The 21,883-nt window shown below is 35.9% G+C and overlaps 2 protein-coding genes across 2 annotated transcripts; one reads left to right on the top strand and one right to left on the bottom strand.

Annotated features, from left to right (window-relative positions):
- Positions 1 to 3,931: 3,931 nt before the first annotated feature.
- Positions 3,932 to 5,125, top strand: LOC133802599 (protein MKS1-like). The gene has a single exon (XM_062240951.1). The coding sequence runs from the start codon at positions 4,029 to 4,031 to the stop codon at positions 4,710 to 4,712; it is 684 nt and encodes a 227-aa protein (XP_062096935.1). The 5' UTR covers positions 3,932 to 4,028; the 3' UTR covers positions 4,713 to 5,125.
- Positions 5,126 to 5,858: 733 nt separating this feature from the next.
- On the bottom strand, positions 5,859 to 9,527 carry LOC133802594 (uridylate kinase PUMPKIN, chloroplastic). Its single transcript, XM_062240938.1, has 7 exons — positions 9,232 to 9,527; positions 8,258 to 8,405; positions 8,125 to 8,178; positions 7,619 to 7,710; positions 6,771 to 6,997; positions 6,330 to 6,506; positions 5,859 to 6,194 (listed from the first exon to the last, which is right to left on the bottom strand). Exons 1-7 carry the CDS (start codon positions 9,426 to 9,428, stop codon positions 6,085 to 6,087), a joined length of 1,005 nt encoding a protein of 334 aa, XP_062096922.1. The 5' UTR covers positions 9,429 to 9,527; the 3' UTR covers positions 5,859 to 6,084.
- Between the last annotated feature and the right edge of the window lie 12,356 nt (positions 9,528 to 21,883).

Here is a 21,883-nt window from a genome sequence, read left to right on the forward strand (position 1 = left end):
CAAATGATTTTGTAACTCTCAAAACACATTATTGGGGTTCAAATCATATCTCTAACAGCCACATCTCATATGGCTTTATGAAATTCATCTCAATATTGTGTAACAACAATCTTACACAATAAAGGGTAATATTTGGAAGTTACAAATTTGTAACACCAAATATGTTACATTATTTGGATATATCTCATATATCTAAATATTGTAACTCTCTATTATATGTTACAATATGTGACACACTTTGTCACATTTATTTAATCTAAAACATTATATTATAATATAATATAATTTTACATTATATTATAAAATAATATAACACTTATATGGTGAGAAGTGTGAGATATACACTGACCATAAGGGTTTAAAATACTTCTTCACCCAGAAGGATTTGAACATGAGGCAAAGATGTTGGTTAGAGCTGGTAAATGATTATAATTGTGAGATCCTCTATCACCCTAGGAAAGCCAACATGGTAGTAGATGCCTTAACCTGGAAGGGTACAGGACAATTGTATAGTGCCAGAAAGATATCAAGGGAATTGGGTGACAATATGGCTAGAGCAACAATTGAATTAGTGGTGGGCCAATTAGCCAACATCACCCTGCAATATACTCTTTTGGAGAAGATTAAGGAGAAGCAATTAGATGACCCACAGTTGGGGGACGTTAGAGGGGATGTCCTAGTTGGAATAGCTAAGGACTATATGGTGTCAAGCATGGGCTTGTTGAGATACAATGATCAGATCTGCGTTCCGATGGACATTGGGATTAGATGGGAGATTCTGGATGAATCTCATACTACCCCTTATTCTCTACATCCGGGCACCACGAAGATGTACCAGGATCTGAAGGTTTTATATTGGTGGCCTAGGATGAAGAGAGACATGATTGAATATGTGGCAAGGTGCCTGACTTGTCAGCAGGTCAAGGCAGAGCATCAGAGGCCAGCAGGGCTGTTACAGCCTATGGATATCCCAGAGTGGAAGTGGGAGGACATCACGATAGATTTCGTGGTAGAATTTCCCAGGACAGTGGGCCAGCATGATTCAATTTGGGTCATCGTGGATCAGTATACGAAATCAGCTCACTTTTTACCAGTGAGAACAAATTACACGGTTGGCCAATATGCAGATCTCTATGTGAGAGAGATAGTTCACCTTCATAGGACTCCGAGGTCTATCATGTCGGATAGGGACCCTATCTTTACTTCCAAGTTTTGGGGAAGTTTATAGAGGGTGATGGGTACACAGCTAAAGTTCGGCACAACTTATCATCCTCAGACCGATGATCAGTCTGAGAGGACTATCTAGATATTGGAGGACATGGTGAGAGCATGTGTATTGGACTTTGAAGTGTCCTAGAGAAAATATTTGCCTCTAATAGAGTTTTCCTATAACAACAGCTACCTATCTACTATTGGAATGGCACCTTATGAGATGTTGTATGGTAGGAAGTGCAGATCGTCCGTTCACTGTGATGATATGGGTGAGAGGAAATATTTGGGTCCTGAGGCAGTTCAGAGGACCACTAAGGCTATTGAGAAGATTAAAGCTCGGATGCCCGTGTCTCAGAGTACACAAAAGAGTTATTCAGATCCAGGGTAGAGGAACGTGGAGTTCCAGGTGGGAGACCATGTCTTCCTTAGGGTTTCACCACTGAGAGGGGGGAAGAGATTTGGGAGAAAAAGGCAAGTTGAGCCCTAGGTTTGTGGGACGATTTAAGATCCTAGAGAGGATTGGTCAGGTGGCTTACAGGTTGGCCTTACCCCCTGCACTATTTAGTGTGCACAATGTATTCCAAATTTCCATGCTGAGAAAGTATGTATCAGATGATACTCATGTATTGAGTTATGAGGATCTGGAACTAGAGACAGACTTGTGTTATGAGGAGTAGCCGATTCAGATTTTAGACAGGAAGGACAAGGTCCTGAGGAACAAGACTATACCTTTAGTCAAGGTATTATTGAGAAACAACAAGGTCGAGGAAGCGACCTGGGAGCTGGAGGCGGATATGCAGACTCATTATCCCAAGCTATTCAAGTAAAATTTCCAGGAAAAAATTTCTGTAAGGAGAGGATAGTTGTAACGTCTCAAATTACCTAATATGGTTTCGGGGCTTGATTAGGGGGTCAGGATGGCGATATATGGAATTATATGCTTATATGATATATTTGTGTATGATTATATGATTATGTGAGTTGTATGATAATATAACTAGTTATGCATGTTTAGGAGTATTAAATATGCATGTGGACCCGTTTCTTATTATAAGAACAATTTTCGTAATTTGGCCTGTTATGGGCATAATTGTATATATGTGATATATGTGAGAGACCACATTATTATGTGAGTTTATTTGTGTTATTCTGCACGAGACGATCCTAGGGAGCAAGTTAGCGGGAAAGTCACAACAGGACTCAATACCCAACTCGGAGAGAGTCAAGAGGTATTTTAGGTATTTAACACAGTATCGAGTTATTGTGAAATGGGAATGAATAATTTAGGATATATTTGGAGTTAGTGAGATTATGAGAGAATACCGAGGATTTTAACCATTTTGCCCTCAGGGACGTTTTTGGTACCCCGAGCCTCGGGATTAGCTTAAGTTACTTAAGCCTTAAGGAAACAAAACAAAAAACATATCAAACACTTCTAGCAGCTCTCAACCGATCCTCATTCTCTTTCTTGTTCTAAGTGAATTGCTTAAGGAAACCAAGAGATTTTGTTGGCTGAAAACTTGGAGATTGAAGGCTTGAACTTGAGAATTGGATTGGCTACAGCTAGGGGAACTTAAATCACAGTTGGGGTAAGGTTCTAACATCTGTTTTTACATGATTTTGTTTAAGTTTTTGGTGTTCTTGAGCTTATAGCTCAAATGTTGGATTATGAGTTTTTGATGGGATTTTCATCCAGTTTTAGTTGGGTTTTGTTGCCGACCGACCACCCCTAGGGGCTAGGGCTTGGCCGACCACCACTAGGAGGTTTAGGCCTGGTCGACTTCCCTATAGGTCCTGGACCTATACATTTTTGTTCATCGATCTTTTTTCAATACTTTGTCGTTTTTCCATGACTTATGATGCCATGTGTCGCTTTTTCATTCGCCATGTCATCTCTTGAATTTTGAGGGATAACAATTACCTTATTTAGATGAATTTATTAATTTTTTAAAAGTATTTTATTTAGATGACTTTAAAATTAACGGTATTAGAAAACAATAAAAAATATTATAACTATCAACAATTTTTGTTAACCTCACATTTATATATTTATAATATATAAAGGTATATATATTTATGGGGCTTCTCCGGTGCACCCCTAAAAAGGGGTTCACCAGTGCACCCCGTTTGTGTTTGACTCAGGAAGTATTTTCGACAAATTTCTTTTTTTATGGTCATATATATTATAGTTATTTAGACTATACTATAAATTTTTAGAAAATTTTGAATAATTTACAGTGCCGAAAACAATATTCAAATAGTTTGTTGCACACATAACTGTTTTTTTTATGCACGTAGAAAGTAACATGTTTGAACCTTATGTTCGGCACTGTAAATTATTAAGAATTTTCTGAAAATTTGTAGGATGTTCTAAATAATTACAATATACACGGTTATAAAAAAAATTCACCAAAAATACTTCATGAGTTAAAAACACCAAAATGGTACACCGATCTGCACCTTTTTAGGGTTGTATCGAAGAACTGTCCTATATTTATTGCATCTAACACAACTAACTTATCGTAAACATCTTAAATAATAGATCAATTGTTCACATTTCCAAAATGTTACATAATTAGTTTCTTTTCTTACATGCTTGAAGGTTATTAAAATGATAAAAATAAGAGGTTTGCATAATTTTCTTAGTCAATGCCCTTCAAAGTCAATGAGTAATATATCTTTCTTCATAGACAGTCACATAGTTCATTATTCTCCACCCAATTAACTACATAACCATAACAAACAACCTTGTTTCTCTTTCTTTCTCTCCAAACCTTTCCTCTCAAAGTCCAAATCTCTTTCCCTTTTTTACGCTCATGAACACACCACCAGATTTCCCCGGTGGTGGCTGGCAGCCGCCTCCATCGCCGCCCAGGAGATCCCCTCAGCTACAAGGCCCGCGTCCGACCCCACTCAAAGTCAGCAAAGATTCCCACAAAATTCGGAAGCCGCCACAATACCCCCAACCACACCCACAAGTGCGCCATCCTCCGGCGCCGGCCGGTGACAACCAACAACGCCATGAGCCTGTTATAATTTACACCGTCTCGCCCAAAGTCATCCACGCCGAAGTATCCGACTTCATGTCCGTAGTCCAGCGACTCACCGGTCCTTCCCCGGTGCCGTCCCCTTCCGGTGCCGGGGATCTATCCCCAGCGGCAAGGCTGGCCTCAATAGAGAAGACGAGCCCGTCAGATAGGGATAGAGATAGGGAGAGGGCCGGCATCAGCGGAGGTGGCGGCGGAGACTTATGGGATATGGTAGAGGGGGTTGAATTGGGTCAGTTTCCGGGTATACTGTCGCCCGCACCGGCGACTTTGCAGCCGATTTCATCTGGATTTTTCTCGCCGTTGACGGATCTTTCATTTTTAAATGATCTGAGTCCATTTTGGCATAATAGTAACAGCTTCATGCCCAGTCCTTCAGGCTTGCTTTCGGCTCCATTGATTTCCCCAAGTCCATCGTCGTCGGACATCTTCCCCAATTTGTTTGACTTTTAAACCTCAGCTGGTAAAGATTTTTGTGTTTGACTGACTTTTATATTTTATATTTTTTATTTTATTTTTTATTTCTAGTGTAGTTATATATTTTTAAATATATATATTTTTTAAGAAGTAATTTTTGTTTTGCCGGTATATTTGACCGGCTTCTTTAGATGAGTGTAGTTTTTAGAAGTAGGAAAAAGAAAAAAAGAAGGGACAAAAGAGTGACATTGGGAAAATTCAAAAGAGATGCACTTGTAATTGTAGTTGTCATTTGTTACAATGTAGTTGGAAGTTGCATACCAAGTGGGTAACTTCGGCCTTTTGTTTTGGGTACTCACCTTTGTAATTTTTGTAGCTTATTTCTTTGGGAATCTTATCAGCTTGTTCAGAATTTTTTGGAGTAATCTATAAAAGATACTTTTTTGGTGCGTGCTTGTGTGGATAATTGAGGGCATTTGTTTATCATCCATCCAACAATGTTGTTGAGGAGCATTTAATAGTTTTAGTTTTTATGCGAAGCTTGGTCCAACAGTTTCTCACAATTTCTTTTCATTTTTCTATGATTACTAACTTTAGTACGCTTGTTATTTTATTTTGGCTTTTTTTTTTTCTTTCTAAATTTACCCACTTTAGTAAACTTTTGACGTGTGAGTAATCGAACTTCGAGAAAGCACAAGCACAACTTACACCAGTTTCCTTATTATGTGTTATGAAATCATTTACATAAGTAAAACTTGGTTATTATTGTTTTTTTTATCAATCATGGGCATCAAATGGCATTGAGATATTGAATCCATAGTATTTGAAGTTAAATAAAGATAATAATTATAATTTTCCCAATAGCTTTTTCATAGCTTGAGTGAAACAAATTGAAATTAAGATTCCAATAAATGCCCTTGTTCGTGAGTACAATATAAATGTCACTGTTTTGGAATTTGATGTCACGCATTAAACAGTTCGTGCAATAAGGCTTGGGATAAAGACGAAATTAGTCACCCATATTTTGGATGCTAAAATACTCCCAACTTGTCAATTTAATAGCCCACTTATTGTGGCAGTTTTTTCTTCTAGGGTCTATTCAAGTGTAAACACATGTATGTACTTATTTGTAACAAGGGTAAATGTTAGTCAAAGCGTGTGCATTTTTAGTGGAAATGATAATAAGATCTAATAAATAAATCAAATTAAGTAGGATAAAAAAAATTAGCATGAAAGACAAAATTTGGACGATAAAAAGACTTGTCTTCCTATGTTCCTCAAGGATTATTTACAAGAAAAAATAAACCTTCAAACTATACCCAATCCAAGTTCATCTCTAATTAGCTTCAGTAGTAATCTACTCTCAATTCTTCTGCACTATAATTTCACAACAGGATAGGGCAAAATGTCATGTACTTGCCATTTGGGAATTCTTTTTTCCTCCAATCAAAGTGCCAACCTTCTCTCCCTTAATGGCTTTTGAGATGTTTCCCGGTTTGTTTAGGTTGAAGACGACAACTGTATCAATTGAAAGAAGTTCAGGGATCAGGGTAATTACTGCTTTTGATTTTCCAGGAACAAGAATACCGATATACTATTTAAAGTTAAATAGTAACACTTGATTAAAATTAGATTTACTTCGTCTGAACATACCGGGAATATTATTTTCTTGGCACAGAGTAATTGCAGTCATGTCCATAACTGATAGTTCTTTTGAAGTCACTTCCTGGTAAGTCAGAGTTTCAAGAAGACGGGCGTTTGAATTACACCTTGGATCTTCGTCGTAGACTCCATCAACATTTGTAGCTTTCAGCACAACTTCTGCATTAACTGGGACAACAATTGAATACTGACAATTAGTTCAAAACAAGCAGATATTTTCACAACACGTTCACGGGCGAAATTAGTAGCTTTTGAAATAAATAGGACTATACACTACACCTGAACACACTAGATTTAAGAAGAGAGCTCGGTGTCAAAATAAATAAATAAAAAGAAAATTTCGGAATCTCTACAAGGACATATCAATTGACATTATAACAGATACCAAAAGAACTCAATAAAAAAGGGAGCATCCAATAATAGATTACTTACTTTCTGCACAACGAAGGGCTGCAGCAGTATCTGTGGTGAAAAATGGATTTCCAGTCCCAGCTGCAAAAATTACTACTCTCCCTTTCTCCAGATGCCTCACAGCCCTTCGTCGTATGTAAGGTTCTGCAACTTCTGACATTCTGAATGCAGTCTGCACTCGAGTTGGGATGCCAATACTCTCCATTGTTGCTTGAAGAAATATAGCATTCATGACAGTAGCTAACATCCTGTAAACACGCGCAATAAAATAGCAAGTGAAGAAACAGACTAGACTTGTAGGAGATTGTTTACGTATGCTTAAAGATTCACTTATTTTGGTGTTAAAATTAAGTTTATCTCGAGGACTAATTGAAAGGACAGTAGAAACAAAGTGATAAAAATAAACAATAATAATCCGTAGTGCATTCTTTTCTGTAGGCATCAATAAATCGTGTATGTCTTCTATTCTTATCCAGCAATGACAGCTGCATTTTTTTTTTCTTTTACAATAAGAAATGAAGGAAAGTTGCATTATTTTATTTTATATAAGATTGAAAGTTGCAATTTACAAGCTATTAGTAGACAGAAAAATGTACAAGAGGTATGTTTAAATAAGCAATGGGATATGTTGCATTTGTAGTTTCATAGTTTTGTTTCCCTTGTATCATGATAAACAATGATAATGTGATATAACAAAATGTAGAGTTCCACACCACCCTCTGCCAAAGTGCAACTTTGGCAAGTGTGCAGAACATAACTAAATAGTCGTAAATTACTTGAAAACATGTCAAGTGAATCTATCAAAAAAATGATTCCAATAAATCGAAACTGCATTCATTAAATCTGAAATTCCAAATACAAGAAATTACCCAATGTAATCAGCCGAGGAACGATCTAGGCCACTACAACCAGCCCATGATGATCCACGAAATATGTTTCCACCACCAACCACAATTGCAACCTGACAATTTTAGGAATTATTTTATTCAACGACAGAAGCCAGAATACTCAACTTTTTATCCTATTGTAAAAAAACCAGAACTAGGTTAAGTGTTATTCACATTTTAGATCGTGTTACATAATTCTTATTTTCAGCTTGAAAGTTTCAATGAAACCTCACAATTCTTCTTTCCCTTATATTTTCTAACATTATTCAGCTCAAAGATGACTCTGGAGTTGAGAAAAAGCCACTACCACTAGAAGTTGAAGTTCTATGACATGTACAACAGCAAGAACAAGTAAAAGTAAAGCTACTATAACTGTGAATGCTTTTGTGCTTTCATGTTTGCATCTAGGCATGCATTCATTTACATAATCAATGCTGTAATGCATACACATTACCTCAAACATATGACAGAAAGGATTAAAAGTGTACCTCAATGCCAAGTCGAGTCACAGCTGCAACCTCTCTTGCAATTGACATTGTAATCTATATTAAGAGATGGTGTAAAAAACCAACTTAAGGAAACATATAAAAATATGAGTCAATAAAAACACTGAAAGCTCACCTTCGGGTCAATGTTCTGTGCCTGATCCCCAGCAAGTGCTTCTCCACTTACTTTAAGTAACACCCTTTGCCATTTGTACGATGATCTTGACATGCCACCTTCATTCATTGTCACCCCAAATGGTGACATAGATGACATTTGGGGGTGCCTGTTAGAAACCATGTAAGTTAGCAAAGTGAGTACGAAATGAAGTGTGAAAAAAAAGCACACAAAAATTGAAAGAAATAAGAAATATGAGAATAATACACAAATATTGACCAAAGAACAAGCATATACCTATCTTTTAAAGATTTTGAGGTAATCTCTCTTTTCCCTATCCGAGAAAAAATATATGTATCTCTCATGACTTCAGAAAAACTTCAACCCAACTTATAGACTGAGGTAAAAGAAGCTTCCAAGTAGAATTCTTTAAGAAAGGTTTACTCATAACAATAATTAAGCACTATCGTTTGTATCATCTAATAATAAAAAAATTAGAGTTAATTTCCCGATAAAAGCCACATATATAGTTCAAACTCTTCTGTTTGATAAAAGAACCTAAGCTAATCTTATAAGTGAGTAGCATAAACCGAAGCTGAAAATAACAAGAACATTAAGAAAATCAAACCAGAGGAACTTTTTATGGCTGATATATTCATTACGTGGCTATTTAAAGCACAATTTCCACAAGTCATTGCTCTATTTCTCCAGTTGTGCTATAGCAACAAATCTCAGTTTCTTCTCAAAGGAAAAATAGAGCACAGCAAAATACAGTAAAGACAATCCCATACGAGGGTTCTATTTTAAAAGGCACATGGGATGGTCTGGCGTAAAAATTCATAACGAATAACAGTGCCAGAAAAAAAAAACAAGGGCCGACCATTCCACTTGGGCATTTCTACAAACATGTAATACACCCAGCAACAAATTCCACTCAAACATGACAAAGAACCATAATTCTGATTACCCAGTATACCATTATAAAGCTTTAATACCTTAGACTCATGGAGTCAGAGGTGGAACCCATATCGGAAGAGGAACAGCAAACAACCAGTGGCTTATAGGAGGTCGGAGTAGCCAGCGTTAAACCATGGAAATGGGTCTTCAGAGAGCCGAGATATGGTTTTGAAAATGAAATTGAAGAACCAAAAGAGAAAGATATGGGGTTGAAGGAGACAACGGAAAATGCCATTAGAGACTTCAACAGGATAAGGAAACGCCTCCCCTGCCGCCCGACTTGTATTCAATTTTTAGAGACTTTCAAGTTTCAAAGTCTCATTCCAAAGATAATTCTTTATTAATTATCTTCTTTTTTTGACAAAAATTATTTATTTTATTTGGTGGGAAAAGTGATAAAATAATAGTCCCTTTCTCGGACTAGTGATATCTCGATTTAGAACGATAGAAATATCTTTTATTTGTCACTTTTCTTTCTTAATTTTCGTTAATTCACTTCTATTTTACTATATTTCTTGTGCACTCAATTTAAGTACATAAACATTACACATACTCAGGTAGTACTATTTTTAAACATTAAGTCCAAATTTAGATAAATATTATTAGCTGAAAAAAATAACACGTGTATAATATTTATATGAATATTTTAAGCACATATCACTAATCTAAAAAAAAATAGAGTAAATAACAACAATATCTTTGTGTACTGTGTAGGTTCCTAAATTTATTTTGATATGTTTACATAAATATGTGAAAAATATATATAGTTTTTAAATTTATGGGAACAAAAATAATTGTACAAAATTTGGTAAGTTTTGGAAAAAAAAGTTTAAAAAATGGTAAATAAATTATCATAAACTTAATTCTCTTATTTTATCTTCTCTCCTCACGATCTCTCTCTCTTCTTCTCATTTCTTTCTTTCTTCTCCCCCATTTCTTCCTCATTTCTTATTTTCTTTCTTACGATATCTCCTCAGATTTCTTCCGGCGATGCTACCTCCGACGACGACGACGACGAACTGGTTTTTCTTCTTCTTTCTTTCTTTCTTCTTTTTCTTCTTCTTCTTTCTTTCTTCTTATTCTTCTTCTTCTTCTTCTTCTTATTCGGTCTTTCATATTCTTCTTTTTATTTCTTCAAATCTAGTTTTATTCTTTTTCTTCTTTTTCACATCTGATTTTGAACTTCATATTTGATTTTTCTGAGTTTTTTTTTTCTAAATCTGTTTAAGTAACTAGGTACTTGACTTCATATTTGATTTTTCTGGGTTTTTTTTTCTAAATCTGTTTAAGTAACCAGGTACTTGACTTCATATTTGATTTGATTTAAGAAATGTACTTAAGAAAAGTTGACTGCTATTATTTAATGTAGACTAGGGTAGTATAAGAAGCTAGGTAGTTGGATATTTTAGGGTACTTTTAACATATGAAAGCTTAGGTTAGCTGATTAGTTTTTTTGGTTGAAAATGGCAAAAGTTGTCAAAAGGTTCTTCCCTGTGATGTTTAGATCAATTGGATATAGGTTTAGCAGCCAAACGTTCATCAAATAAGGTTCTAACATAAATATTTATGTGTTTATTAATTATTTAAAGATATAGAACTAGAAAGTTTGCTCAAAAAATGTATCGATAGGTTTATAAAATTTATTCAGAATACAAGTACAAGAAATAAAAAAACAAGCAAACAAAACTTTTGATTTTTCTGGGTTTTTTTTTTTCCAAATCTGTTTAAGTAACCAGGTACCATGACGCCTGATTCATTTTATTCATATCTGATTTTTTTAGACCTATGAGTAACCAATTACGATAACGATTAATTTAGATTCTTTTGTTTAGATTTGATTTTGTTTTTACACTTGACTAAGTAACCAGGTACCATAGCAATTGGTTTTTTTTTTAGATTTGATTTTTTTTTCAAACCTCGCTGTAACCAGTTACGATTATGATTAGTTTAGATTTTCGGTTTGAATCTTATTTTTTTCCAAGTATGGCTAAGTAATCATTTACCAATGCAACTGTCTCTGTTTTTTTTTTCATTTTTTTTCAGACCTAGTTGTAACCAGTTACTTTCAAGATCAATTTAGTTTATTTTTTTCATATCATTTTTTTTCTTCCAAATCTCACTGAGTAACCAGTTACAATTCAGTTGATATTTTGATAATGGTACATTACTTAAAAAAATAAAAATTATTTTTATAGTTGTAACCAGTTACTACAACACCTCTTAAATAATAACACTGATTTTTATAGTTGTAACCGGTTACCACACATCATTAAAAAAATAGACAGTGGCATACACTTATTATCACAAAAAAAAATCAAAACTGTTTTGATAGGGGTAACCAGTTACTATGGATAAAATGTTGATTAAAGAAGATAAAAAATGAAAAAAAAAAAAAAGAAGAAGAAATGAGAATAAAAAGTATGGTGATGAATGTCTCAGTTTTTTCTTTCAAATAATAATGTAAAAAAAAATATTTTATCAAAAATAAATGATAAAAATTAACACAAATAGATTAAAATTATTAAAATAATCTCAAAATATAAATGATACTTGCTTGATGATGATTGATTTCTTCTCTTCTTTGGAGGAGCAGTGGTGGAAACAATTGAGGAAGTGAGAGTAGCAGTGGATGAATTAGGCTACTGTAATATGCAATGCAAACACTTTCTAATATATCTCCGGGAAAATAAGATGAAGATGATGAAGAAGAAGAAGAAGAAGAAAAAGAAGACGAAAAAGATCAGATCAATCCAAATTATATGAAGACACATTCATATGAATTTGAAAACCCAGTAGCAACTTTCAAACAACTAAGAAAAAAAAAAGAAAAAAAATCAAAGCATATGAAGAGAAAAGAGAAATGAATATATAGATAGATAAATATAAAGAGACAATAAGAATCCGGAAAATCAACAAAAGAGAAAAGAACAAAAAAAATAATACTACCAATAATAATATAAGAATAATCAATATGTCTTTTGAATATGTCTTAGTTTTTTCTTTCAAAGAATTATATATAAAAAATATTTTATCAAATATAAATGATAAAAATTAGCACAAATAGATTAAAATTATTAAAATAATTTCAAAATATATCAAAAATAGGTACTAAAAAGAATAAAAAATAAAATATGATATACAAATAAATTTTTACAAATATATGGGAAAAAAAATCCCATAAAAATGTAAATAAAAAAAAATATGCCATAAAAAACTTAAAAAAAAAAACTGTCATATTTTTCAGGGTTTATAAAAAAATTATATATTTGGTGTAATTTCCTCTTGAAGCATTTAGCTTCCCAACTTTATAATTTAGTCTTTAGATCACTTTTTTTTATTACAAAATTGTTAAATATCACAAAAGGTAAGTGTTTATGTATTAGCATATTTGTGATGAAAGATCTTAATATTTCAATGGGTTGCACTTATATCTTTAATCTTGAAAATCTATAACATCTCAAATTAATCATACTTATATCTTCAATCTTTGTTTTTATTTACGGTAAAAGTCCTCAATGTTACATTTTAAGTATGACTTTGAAAAAAAAAACTTAAAGAAATAGTTTATAATCCTTTAAAAGTAAAAAATAAATAGTTTTTAATTTTTTTAAAAAAAAATTATAAAATAAGTTTATTAAAAATTTGAAATAAGTAAAAAAGATATTTGTGGCAAAAATACTTAACATTTTTAATTTTTGTACTTATATCCTTTATTTTTTTCACCACAAAATCTCTAATGTTATGTTTTAGTGTGACCATTAATCTCTCATTGTTGTTTTCTAGGTATATATAAGGCAAAATTTCCAAATGTTTCAAATTTATTATACTTTTATCCTTATTCTTTGTTTTTTTTTTTTAATGGAAAAGTTCTCAACCTTATGTTTTGAATGTGACTTTAAAAATTAAAAAAAAAACCCTTAAACAAGCTTAAATAAATAATTTATAATATCTTAAATAAATTAAAATTCTGAAAAAAAATAAATTATTAAAAAATTTGAAAGAAATTATATTTTGAAAGAAAAAAATAAGTTTGCTTTAGAACTTTAATTTATTTCAAACTTTTTAAGTGATTATGTCATGGGTAAAAATGCTAGCCTACACTACACATATCACAATTTAAACAGACCATTCCTTAAAAGCAAAGCCAACTGATCCTACCCGTGAGGAGGTAATACATCAACAAGCATAAGGTAATGTAAAAACGAACACATGCTAATTCCAACAAACATGCAACTGTCTTCAAACCTTGTTGACACACCTAAAATAAAGTATATCCTTAAGCCACCTCAATGGTACAAAAAAGATGTATTAGATCCTGCCTTGTTATTTAGTGCCTTCATTGCTAAGAGAATAAGCAATGGGTAATGAATACGTATAGTATTGTTTTCCTATATTTGTAGTATGATTAAGGGTAATTGCGTATTGTTATCTAAAAAATATACACAGCTGACACGGCATGAAAGTTGGACTTGCGGCATCATATTGTGGGCATGTGTCATCATATTCTTGACACGTGGCATAGGCATCCAACAATCAAACAAGCTGGAGAGAGCACACTTGCCAAATGAATAACAATTACTACACGGTATGCTCACCAGGAAAGCAGCTGCGCAGTATGCTTACCCAAAAAGAGGTTGCTCGGTATGCTCTCCAAGAAACCTGGTATACCTGGTTGGATGAAGTTAGTTACATCCTCCTCACACCTAACAGTTCACCTAAAAACTCGGTCAAACTCTTGAGGAATAAGACTGCAACTACCCGCGAAAAGGAAGGGATATTTTGCAGCAGTTGCGGTGCAGGCGCAACTTCCTGGGCGTTGGGGACAGTATAAATACAAGTCTTCCACCACTGTGGAAGGGAGGAGATTTTTAGCCTACACCAGAAATATACCGACCAGCCTGTTAGGAACACTTAGCAGTGATTCCTGCCATTCTGTATTGTTTTTACACTTAGAATCGTACATGTTTTCACTGGTCATCTTGTGTAAACCTTAAAGATCAATACAAATTAAAGAGGAAGTAGGTCATTGTCGTTTCTTGGGGCTAAACCTCTATAATTTCTGGTGTCTTTTATCATTCATTGCTCATAGTTATTAGGTTCTTGGCTTATTTATGGTTCATTGATTGTCTGAATGAAAGCTCTCCAATTAATTATTTTAACTCTGCGTTAGTTGACCAAAAAACTAGTAACATTTTGGTGGTTTCCTTGAGAGTTGAACTCAAGACAATCACATTAGATTTTTGTTAGCGCAAGGATGGTGGTCTCAACCTAAAGGTCAAGCCAAGAACCTCCAGAACCCAAGGTTGAAACCTCTCTTCAAGTACCTTCAATGAGAAATTTGAATGGGCAACAAGGAAACTTACCGCCCAGGAACCCATCTGGTGTTGGGGGACAAACCGCTGGGCCCGCTGCACCAGGGCGCGGAGCTGCCGCTTCTACTGGAATCACCCCTGCAGGAACTTCAAGTGGAGGTGCTGCAAGGGGTACCGACTAGCAAGGACCAAGGGCTGGGAGTCCCGGACGGCATGAGCCCCATGTAGATATTGAAGGGTTCGATCTCGAGATCGAACAAATGAGAGAGGCCATGGGACAAATGCAGGATCAGCTTGCTACTATGAACCAGGGGCGGGCCACTGCCCAGCAGGCAATTAACGAGGCGTTCGAGAAGCAGCGCAGGGATTTTCAAGAGTTGATGGACCGGCATGCACGGGAGATACATGCCTGACAAGAGGATATGGAATGTCAGACAAGGGAGGCTGTTGAATCTATTCGCAATTACATGCAACAGCAGCAAACCCAAGGTGTGGGGACTGCAGCTGGAACTACTGCCCATAACCAGCAACGTCCTCATGTCGTTGGTTCAGGTGAAGGTGTCATGCACGAACCAGAAACTCAGCCCCAGTAAGGAAATCATGGTTCGACTAAGAGTCATCGATCTGGTCGGGGGGGCCAAGCCAAAAATAATAGGCACCCCCTGCCAGTTGATGAACAAGTCCTTCCTAGGCACTACATGGGGCATGACCGAGAAGGGAATTTTCGGCCAAGATCTCAAGGAAGTGGCCGAGAAAGAAATCTGTATGTTGCGGGTCGGGATGGCCACCACCGAATGCCAGCACAGAATAGGAGCGGTCAACCCCAGAACTACCAGCAACAACCTGGTCGTTACAGACAACAATAAGAGTACTGACCAAGATCCAGAAGGGAGGGGCCAGAAGTTAGTAGTGCATTCAGACCCCATTATGCTGATGGGTATGATCAAGATGAGGCAACCAGCCAAGTTCACCAGCATAATAACCAAGGTTAGGGGGGTAACCAGCCCGAATGATTGTTTGTCCCACAAGGGCAGGAAATCCCTAACAACCAACCACCCTGAGGTGGAGGGTTCCAGGAAGAGAAAACAGTCAAAATGTTGGGTGCAGGCCTCGGCCAAACTCTGTTTTCAATCGAATGGGTCCCATGGGAGGTAAAGACCTTCGAGATGCTCTTAATCGTAGTAGGGAAAATCGGGACTCAAACAATGTAGCTCCGCCTGAGCCTATTCGAGACCCGAGAATGGATGAGGTCCGTAATGCAGCACAACCTCGGGTAGCTGCAGACCCTAACATCCACGCCTAATTGGACCTGTTAACCCAATTAGTGAGGGACTTGACAACCCCCAAATTAACAGATATTGAAATAGAAAGGCAGAGAGGTTCCCCATTTTTAGAACGCATTAATCAACTGTCCATACCCGTTAAATTCAAGATGCCAACATGGAAAATGTATACTGGGCGTGAAGACCCAATATCCCACATACACAACTTTGAGTTGCAAACTGACCTCAGGGGGTTCGGGGTGATGCTGGTGCAGGATCTTCTAGGCCACCCTGTCAGAAACTGCCCAGCAATGGTTTTTCAAGCTACAGCCAAGATCAATCACATCATGGGACGATTTTATCCGCATATTCTATTCTCAGTTCTCCTTGGCAATGCCCCTTCCAGCTGAGCCAAATGATTCAGTGGACATAAAACAAAGTGACAATGAGCCTTTAAAAGACTACATTCAGCGTTTCATGCAAGAGGCCACCAGAGTGAAGTCCCTTAGTGATGATTGTAAGTTGATAGCCATCAATTCGGGAGTCAAGGTAAAAAGTCTATTCTGGAGTAGCTTGAAGAGGAAGTTAGCGCGCACCACTCAAGAATTCCTTGATAGGGCAGAAGAGTTTATCAAACTAGAGGAAGCTGAACGGAAGGTGGATAATCCTACCCAGGCAACTGCCGAGCAGAAGAAAAAAAGTGATGGGAACACCACCAATCCTGTAGAAGGAAGTAAAAATGGGGGCAAGAACGGCAAACATGGTAACAGAGCTGGGGGTAACAGTAACCATAATGATAATAAGAAGCATAAGACCACCGAGCAGCCAAAACCACGAGAATACGTGCCCAAATTTACTACTTACACTATCCTAATGGAGTTGACTACTTACACTATCCTAATGGAGTCCTGAGCAGATGTTTTCAATGCCACCCAAGCAGTAGTATCTTACAGGAAACCACCACCATTAAGGAAAGACGCTAGTAGACAGGATATGAATAAATTTTGTTGGTTTCACAATGACTATGGTCATGAAACCAATGAGTGCAATCACCTAAAAGAGGAAATAGAGCTCCTCAATTGGCAGAATAATGCTCATTTAAAGAGGTATGTACGACCGACCACCGACCCACAGCTTCAAAAACCTCCTCAGTAACAGCCTCCCCAACAATATCAAAGCAATCAACCACTCCTACCACCACTAGTTGCTGGCTGACTAAATATGATCTGTGGAGGACCACATTTGGCTGGTAACAGTGGCAAGGCCCGAGAAAAATACGCATGTTCCCTTAGACACGAGCGAGAGGAAGATGTACTGGCTGTCTAGGAACGTACTCCCAAACAACCTCGATACGAATGTGAACCCATCACATTCAGTGAGGAAGACACAAGTCAGGTACATCATCCGCATAATGACCCTTTGGTGGTAGAGGTGCAAATCGCCAACATGATCGTGGCTCGGACGATGATTGATCACGGCTCGTCTGCCATCATTCTATTCAAGAATACCCTAGAGCGGATGAATTTAAGCATTATAGACTTGGAACCATGCGAGCAACTGCTGTATGGGTTTACTGGGAATGGTATGGCCCGTGCAGGAAGCATAAGGTTGCCCTTAACAGTAGGGACGACACCTAAAAGCAACACAGTAATGGCTTTGTTCGTAGTAATTGACATTCCTTCTCCATAAAATGCCATGATAGGCCGACCGGCCCTGTATGACCTCTGAGCAGTCACCTTGGTTTTCCACTTATTTCTCAAATTCCCAACCCGAGCAGGTGTAGGATGTCTTAAGGGGAACTAACTGGTGGCCAGAGAATGTTATAATTCATCACTCAAAAAGGCAGGCACGACAGTCTGTACCGCCCAGCCTACAGGGCCTAGTCACTAGAATTAAGATGTAGCCTAAAGCGGGGGAGATGACATAGACCCTTGTTTTGGGGATACTGATACAGGGGTGGGTCCTGTCAAAGAATTAGAAGAGGTCCCAATTGACCCAAATTACCCGACTAGGGTTGTCAAGGTAGGGAAAGGGTTGTCCGAGAACATAAGATATGCTTTGATCCAGTTCCTATGGGACAACCGGGATGTATTCGCCTGGTCACATGATGACATGGTGGGGATCTTCCCAACCATTATAAGCCATGCCCTCAACATTGACACAGAACACTTCAAGCCCGTACAACAAAAAAGGAGGTTACTAGATCAGACAAGGGAAAAAGCATTAAAGAAGGAAGTGGAGAAGCTCTGAAATAACAACTTTATCAGGGAAGCCTTTTAGCTTGTATGAGTTTCCAATCCCGTATTGGTACCAAAGCCTAACAACAAGTGGAGGGTATGCTAAGATTTTACAGATTTGAATAAAGCATGCCCCAACGACTGCTTCCCACTTCCAAGAATTGACTAACTGGTGGACGCTACAGTCGACCACGAAATTTTAACCTTTATGGATGCCTGCTCGGGGTACAACCAAATAAGCTTGCATCCATCCGACCAAGAGCATACAAGTTTCCGCACAGATGTGGGGTTGTACTACTACAGAGTAATGTCGTTCGGCCTGAAAAACGCTGGAGCAACATATCAGCGGCTGGTAAATGATAGGATAGATTTTTAATACTTTTTAGTCTTAGTTTTATTATTATTATTTTATATTTTTAGTTCTTTTTATGTGTGTTTGTTGTATTTTTCAGGTTGTCATTTATTAAATGGATATTTGAGAAATATTTAAAAATTTATTTGAAATATTATCTTCAATCAAGAGAAAAACAATAAAAAGATATTTATTTGAATTGATTGGAGAAGTAAAGCAGAATTCAAACTTAAATTGTTGGAAAAATCTGAGATATTTTGAATCTGAGACAGTTTCGGTATTTTGACCATATCTCCTGACGCACTTATCTAATTTACATGTTCTTGATGGTGTTGTAAAGCTTATTCAAAGAACTACGAAAGTTTGTTTCACAAAAAAAGTCAAATTGGGGCGTTTACGTGGTGATATTTGACTTACAAGATTACACAAGCTAGAGTTATGAGATTTAAAATTCAAATAAAAATATTTTGGAGCATTATCAAGTAACAAATGGAAACATCTAGAAAACTCTTTTTCACAACCTTATCACCATAAAAAGAATGCTTTAGACTATTTTAGATCTCTCTCTTTTTCTTCTTGACCTCTCTCTATTTTCTTTATTTCTTCTCTTACTTATTTTTCTATTCTTTTCCATGAACTAATTTTCTTATCTAGGGTTTAATGTAGTCACTTGGATTTCTATTTAATTTAATTATGATGTCCTATTGATTTTTCTTCTTTATTCTAATCTATATAATGTGTGTTTAATGCTAGTAAATATTGATCAATATTTGCTTGATTTATGATTTTGATTCAAAATTCGAAAGATGAGAATTGAATATGCTATCATTATATAGACATAGGTTGCATATTGGACAAAAGTACCTGTATGACTTGTGTAGTAATTAGGTTTTCATGCTTAATGATTTCTATATGTTTAAGTTTATAACAGAGATGTAGAAAACCTACATATAGGCTGAGATCTTATATCTTGAAAAAGAATAGGAATCGATTTATGTTACCTGCTATTAGAATAGGAAGAAATAAATCTAGAATTTATTAATAAAATTAGTAGAATGAATAGTTGATGAAATTAACACCCTTGGTCTTTTTAATACTGATTTCCATCTTTAGTTAATTTTGTTCATAATTATTTATAATTTTAAAATTAAAATTCATTCATCTAAACTTTATTTGCCAAATAGAAATTAAAAGAACAATTGTTGGTAATTGGAAAATAGTCTTCGTGGGAACGATACTCTACTTATCATCTATATTACTTGAATCGATTGCGTGCACTTGCGTATCATATTTTCATGATCAGTAAATTGTATGTTCAAGGAGCAAATAGGGAATAACGTGGAAGTTTACGTGGACGATATGTTGGTAAAATCCAAACAGGCTGAGGGGCACATTGAGGACTTGGAGGAGTGTTTCAATATCCTAAGGTAGTATAGAATGAAATTAAACCCCCTAAAATTCTCCTTTGGTGTGGAGTCGGGAAATTTTTTGCAGAGAAAAGTCTCTTAGTCATCTTGCCTTCCTGACAGGATTCACAGACTGAAAGAGGACCAACGGTTAATTCTCTTAAAGGTCCCTCCCTTGCTAGTGTAACGACCCTCAAAACATACTAGACCAAAATCATGCGGAAATTTAAACTTTTAACTTATTGTACCGAAAATCCATATAAAAGAAACTTTTAAAAAGATCATGTGAGCACACTTTTAGTTTAACAAACAGAAATGCAACTACTCTTCCGCAAAGTTATAACAAAACAATTATCCCAAAAGAAATAATAAACTTCCATATTTTTCTTTTCAAAATATTGATCCATCAAAAACCTCCCCAGGTCAGGCCACATGTACACATCCACAAGCAGACTCTGGCGCTCACTAGTCCACTTTGCTTTTGCACTTACCTACAACATGAAACAACTAGGTAAGCAAAAACGCTTAGTAAGAATAGCCTTACACGCAAGTATACTAAACCCAGCAACGGGTTGACCTAAGGTAGTTATTGCTACCAGTCATTAGGGTATTGGATAAGTTCCAACCCTATCATACAATTCTCAAACAATAGCCAAATAAGAACCAAATACTTTGATTGTACCTAACAACCAACGTTACACATATCATGATAACCTGCACTCAGAAAATTCCAGAACATTCGATATATATATATATATAATTACACAATTTAATCAACTCAATAAACATAAAGGAACCTGGCTCCAACCCGAATTCCCTCTTAACGTCCTGGCTCCAACCCGGACTATCTTACCATGTACTGGCTCCAACCCGGAATTTATCTTACCATGTCCTGGATCACCCCCAGACTATAATTTTACCATGTCCTGGCTCCAACCCGGACAGTATTACAATAAGGTTCTAGCTCCAACCCGAACTCACTTACAATTAAGTCGACGAATGCATAAGCATTGCAAAGGGAGGCATTAAGCATACCCTGGTCTTAACGACCCAAACAAAACTAGTGTAATCTACTACTACAAGCACACACTAGTATAATCATGTTGTAGCCAAGAAAGAGAAAGGACAACTTACTTGGAGTCCTTAGTTCCCAGCTGGATCTTTAACACCGCTATTCATTTTCCTTTTTTTGCGGTTACTATAATTAATACAGTGTACTCAGATTAAACTATGGCATACTCTTATAGCTAAATGCAATAAAGTTCTCTTAGAGACTCTATACTATACCCTCTTATACACCTTACAGAGTATAAGGTCATATTTCGTTTTAGCCTTTACAGTATCATGAAAAAATCAGCCTCACCGCAACACACTCTTCATGTTGTGCATCTTAATATTCTTTAACTAACGAACTCTCTTATCGGATAACTCGTATTTTGGTTTTAGGAAAAATGAGTTCTACTCAACTCATATCTTTAGAAAAATACCAACTTGTCGTCCTCTTACGAAAGTTTACCGTTTTCTATCATTTACCAAAATGGCACTTTTTGACCATTTACAAATAATATCTAACAATGTTATCCCATTCTCTTAAAAGGTTCTACAAAACTCAAACTCCCATTCTTACCATTTTTATCCATAACCTAAGATCTCTTTTTATGTTATTTTGGAAAAGAATGGCAATTGGACCCTTAACATATAAAATGGTAAAAATCAACTTTTAAATTAACTCAAGCTAATTTGGGATTGGTTAAATCTCAAAATCCTTAGTTATCTTTGCAGAGGATTATTTCTTCTCATATCCAAAACTTTGATGTCATTATATGTTTTAAAGTGATAAAGTCTCATTTTTAAGCTTTTGCCCTCAATTGAGTTTTTTTAACCAAAACCCTTAAACTATCATTCAAGTATTCTGTGTCATAAGGGCGGGAACTAGACGAAAATCTCGCGTCAGAACTTTTTTTAGGTTAAGAGAACGAACCTCTCGAAATTCACTTTTCGTTAAGGTTCGAAATTACTACCTTTCAGATTTTATGGCAAACTTAGAAAAATCATTTCTCTTAAACTGTGATACAGTTTTCTATAAAATTTGAAAGTAGTCCTTATACACATATTAAATAA

The sequence above is a fragment of the Humulus lupulus genome, chromosome 1, assembly GCF_963169125.1.
Source record: "Humulus lupulus chromosome 1, drHumLupu1.1, whole genome shotgun sequence".
In the NCBI taxonomy this organism is placed as follows: Eukaryota; Viridiplantae; Streptophyta; class Magnoliopsida; order Rosales; family Cannabaceae; genus Humulus; species Humulus lupulus.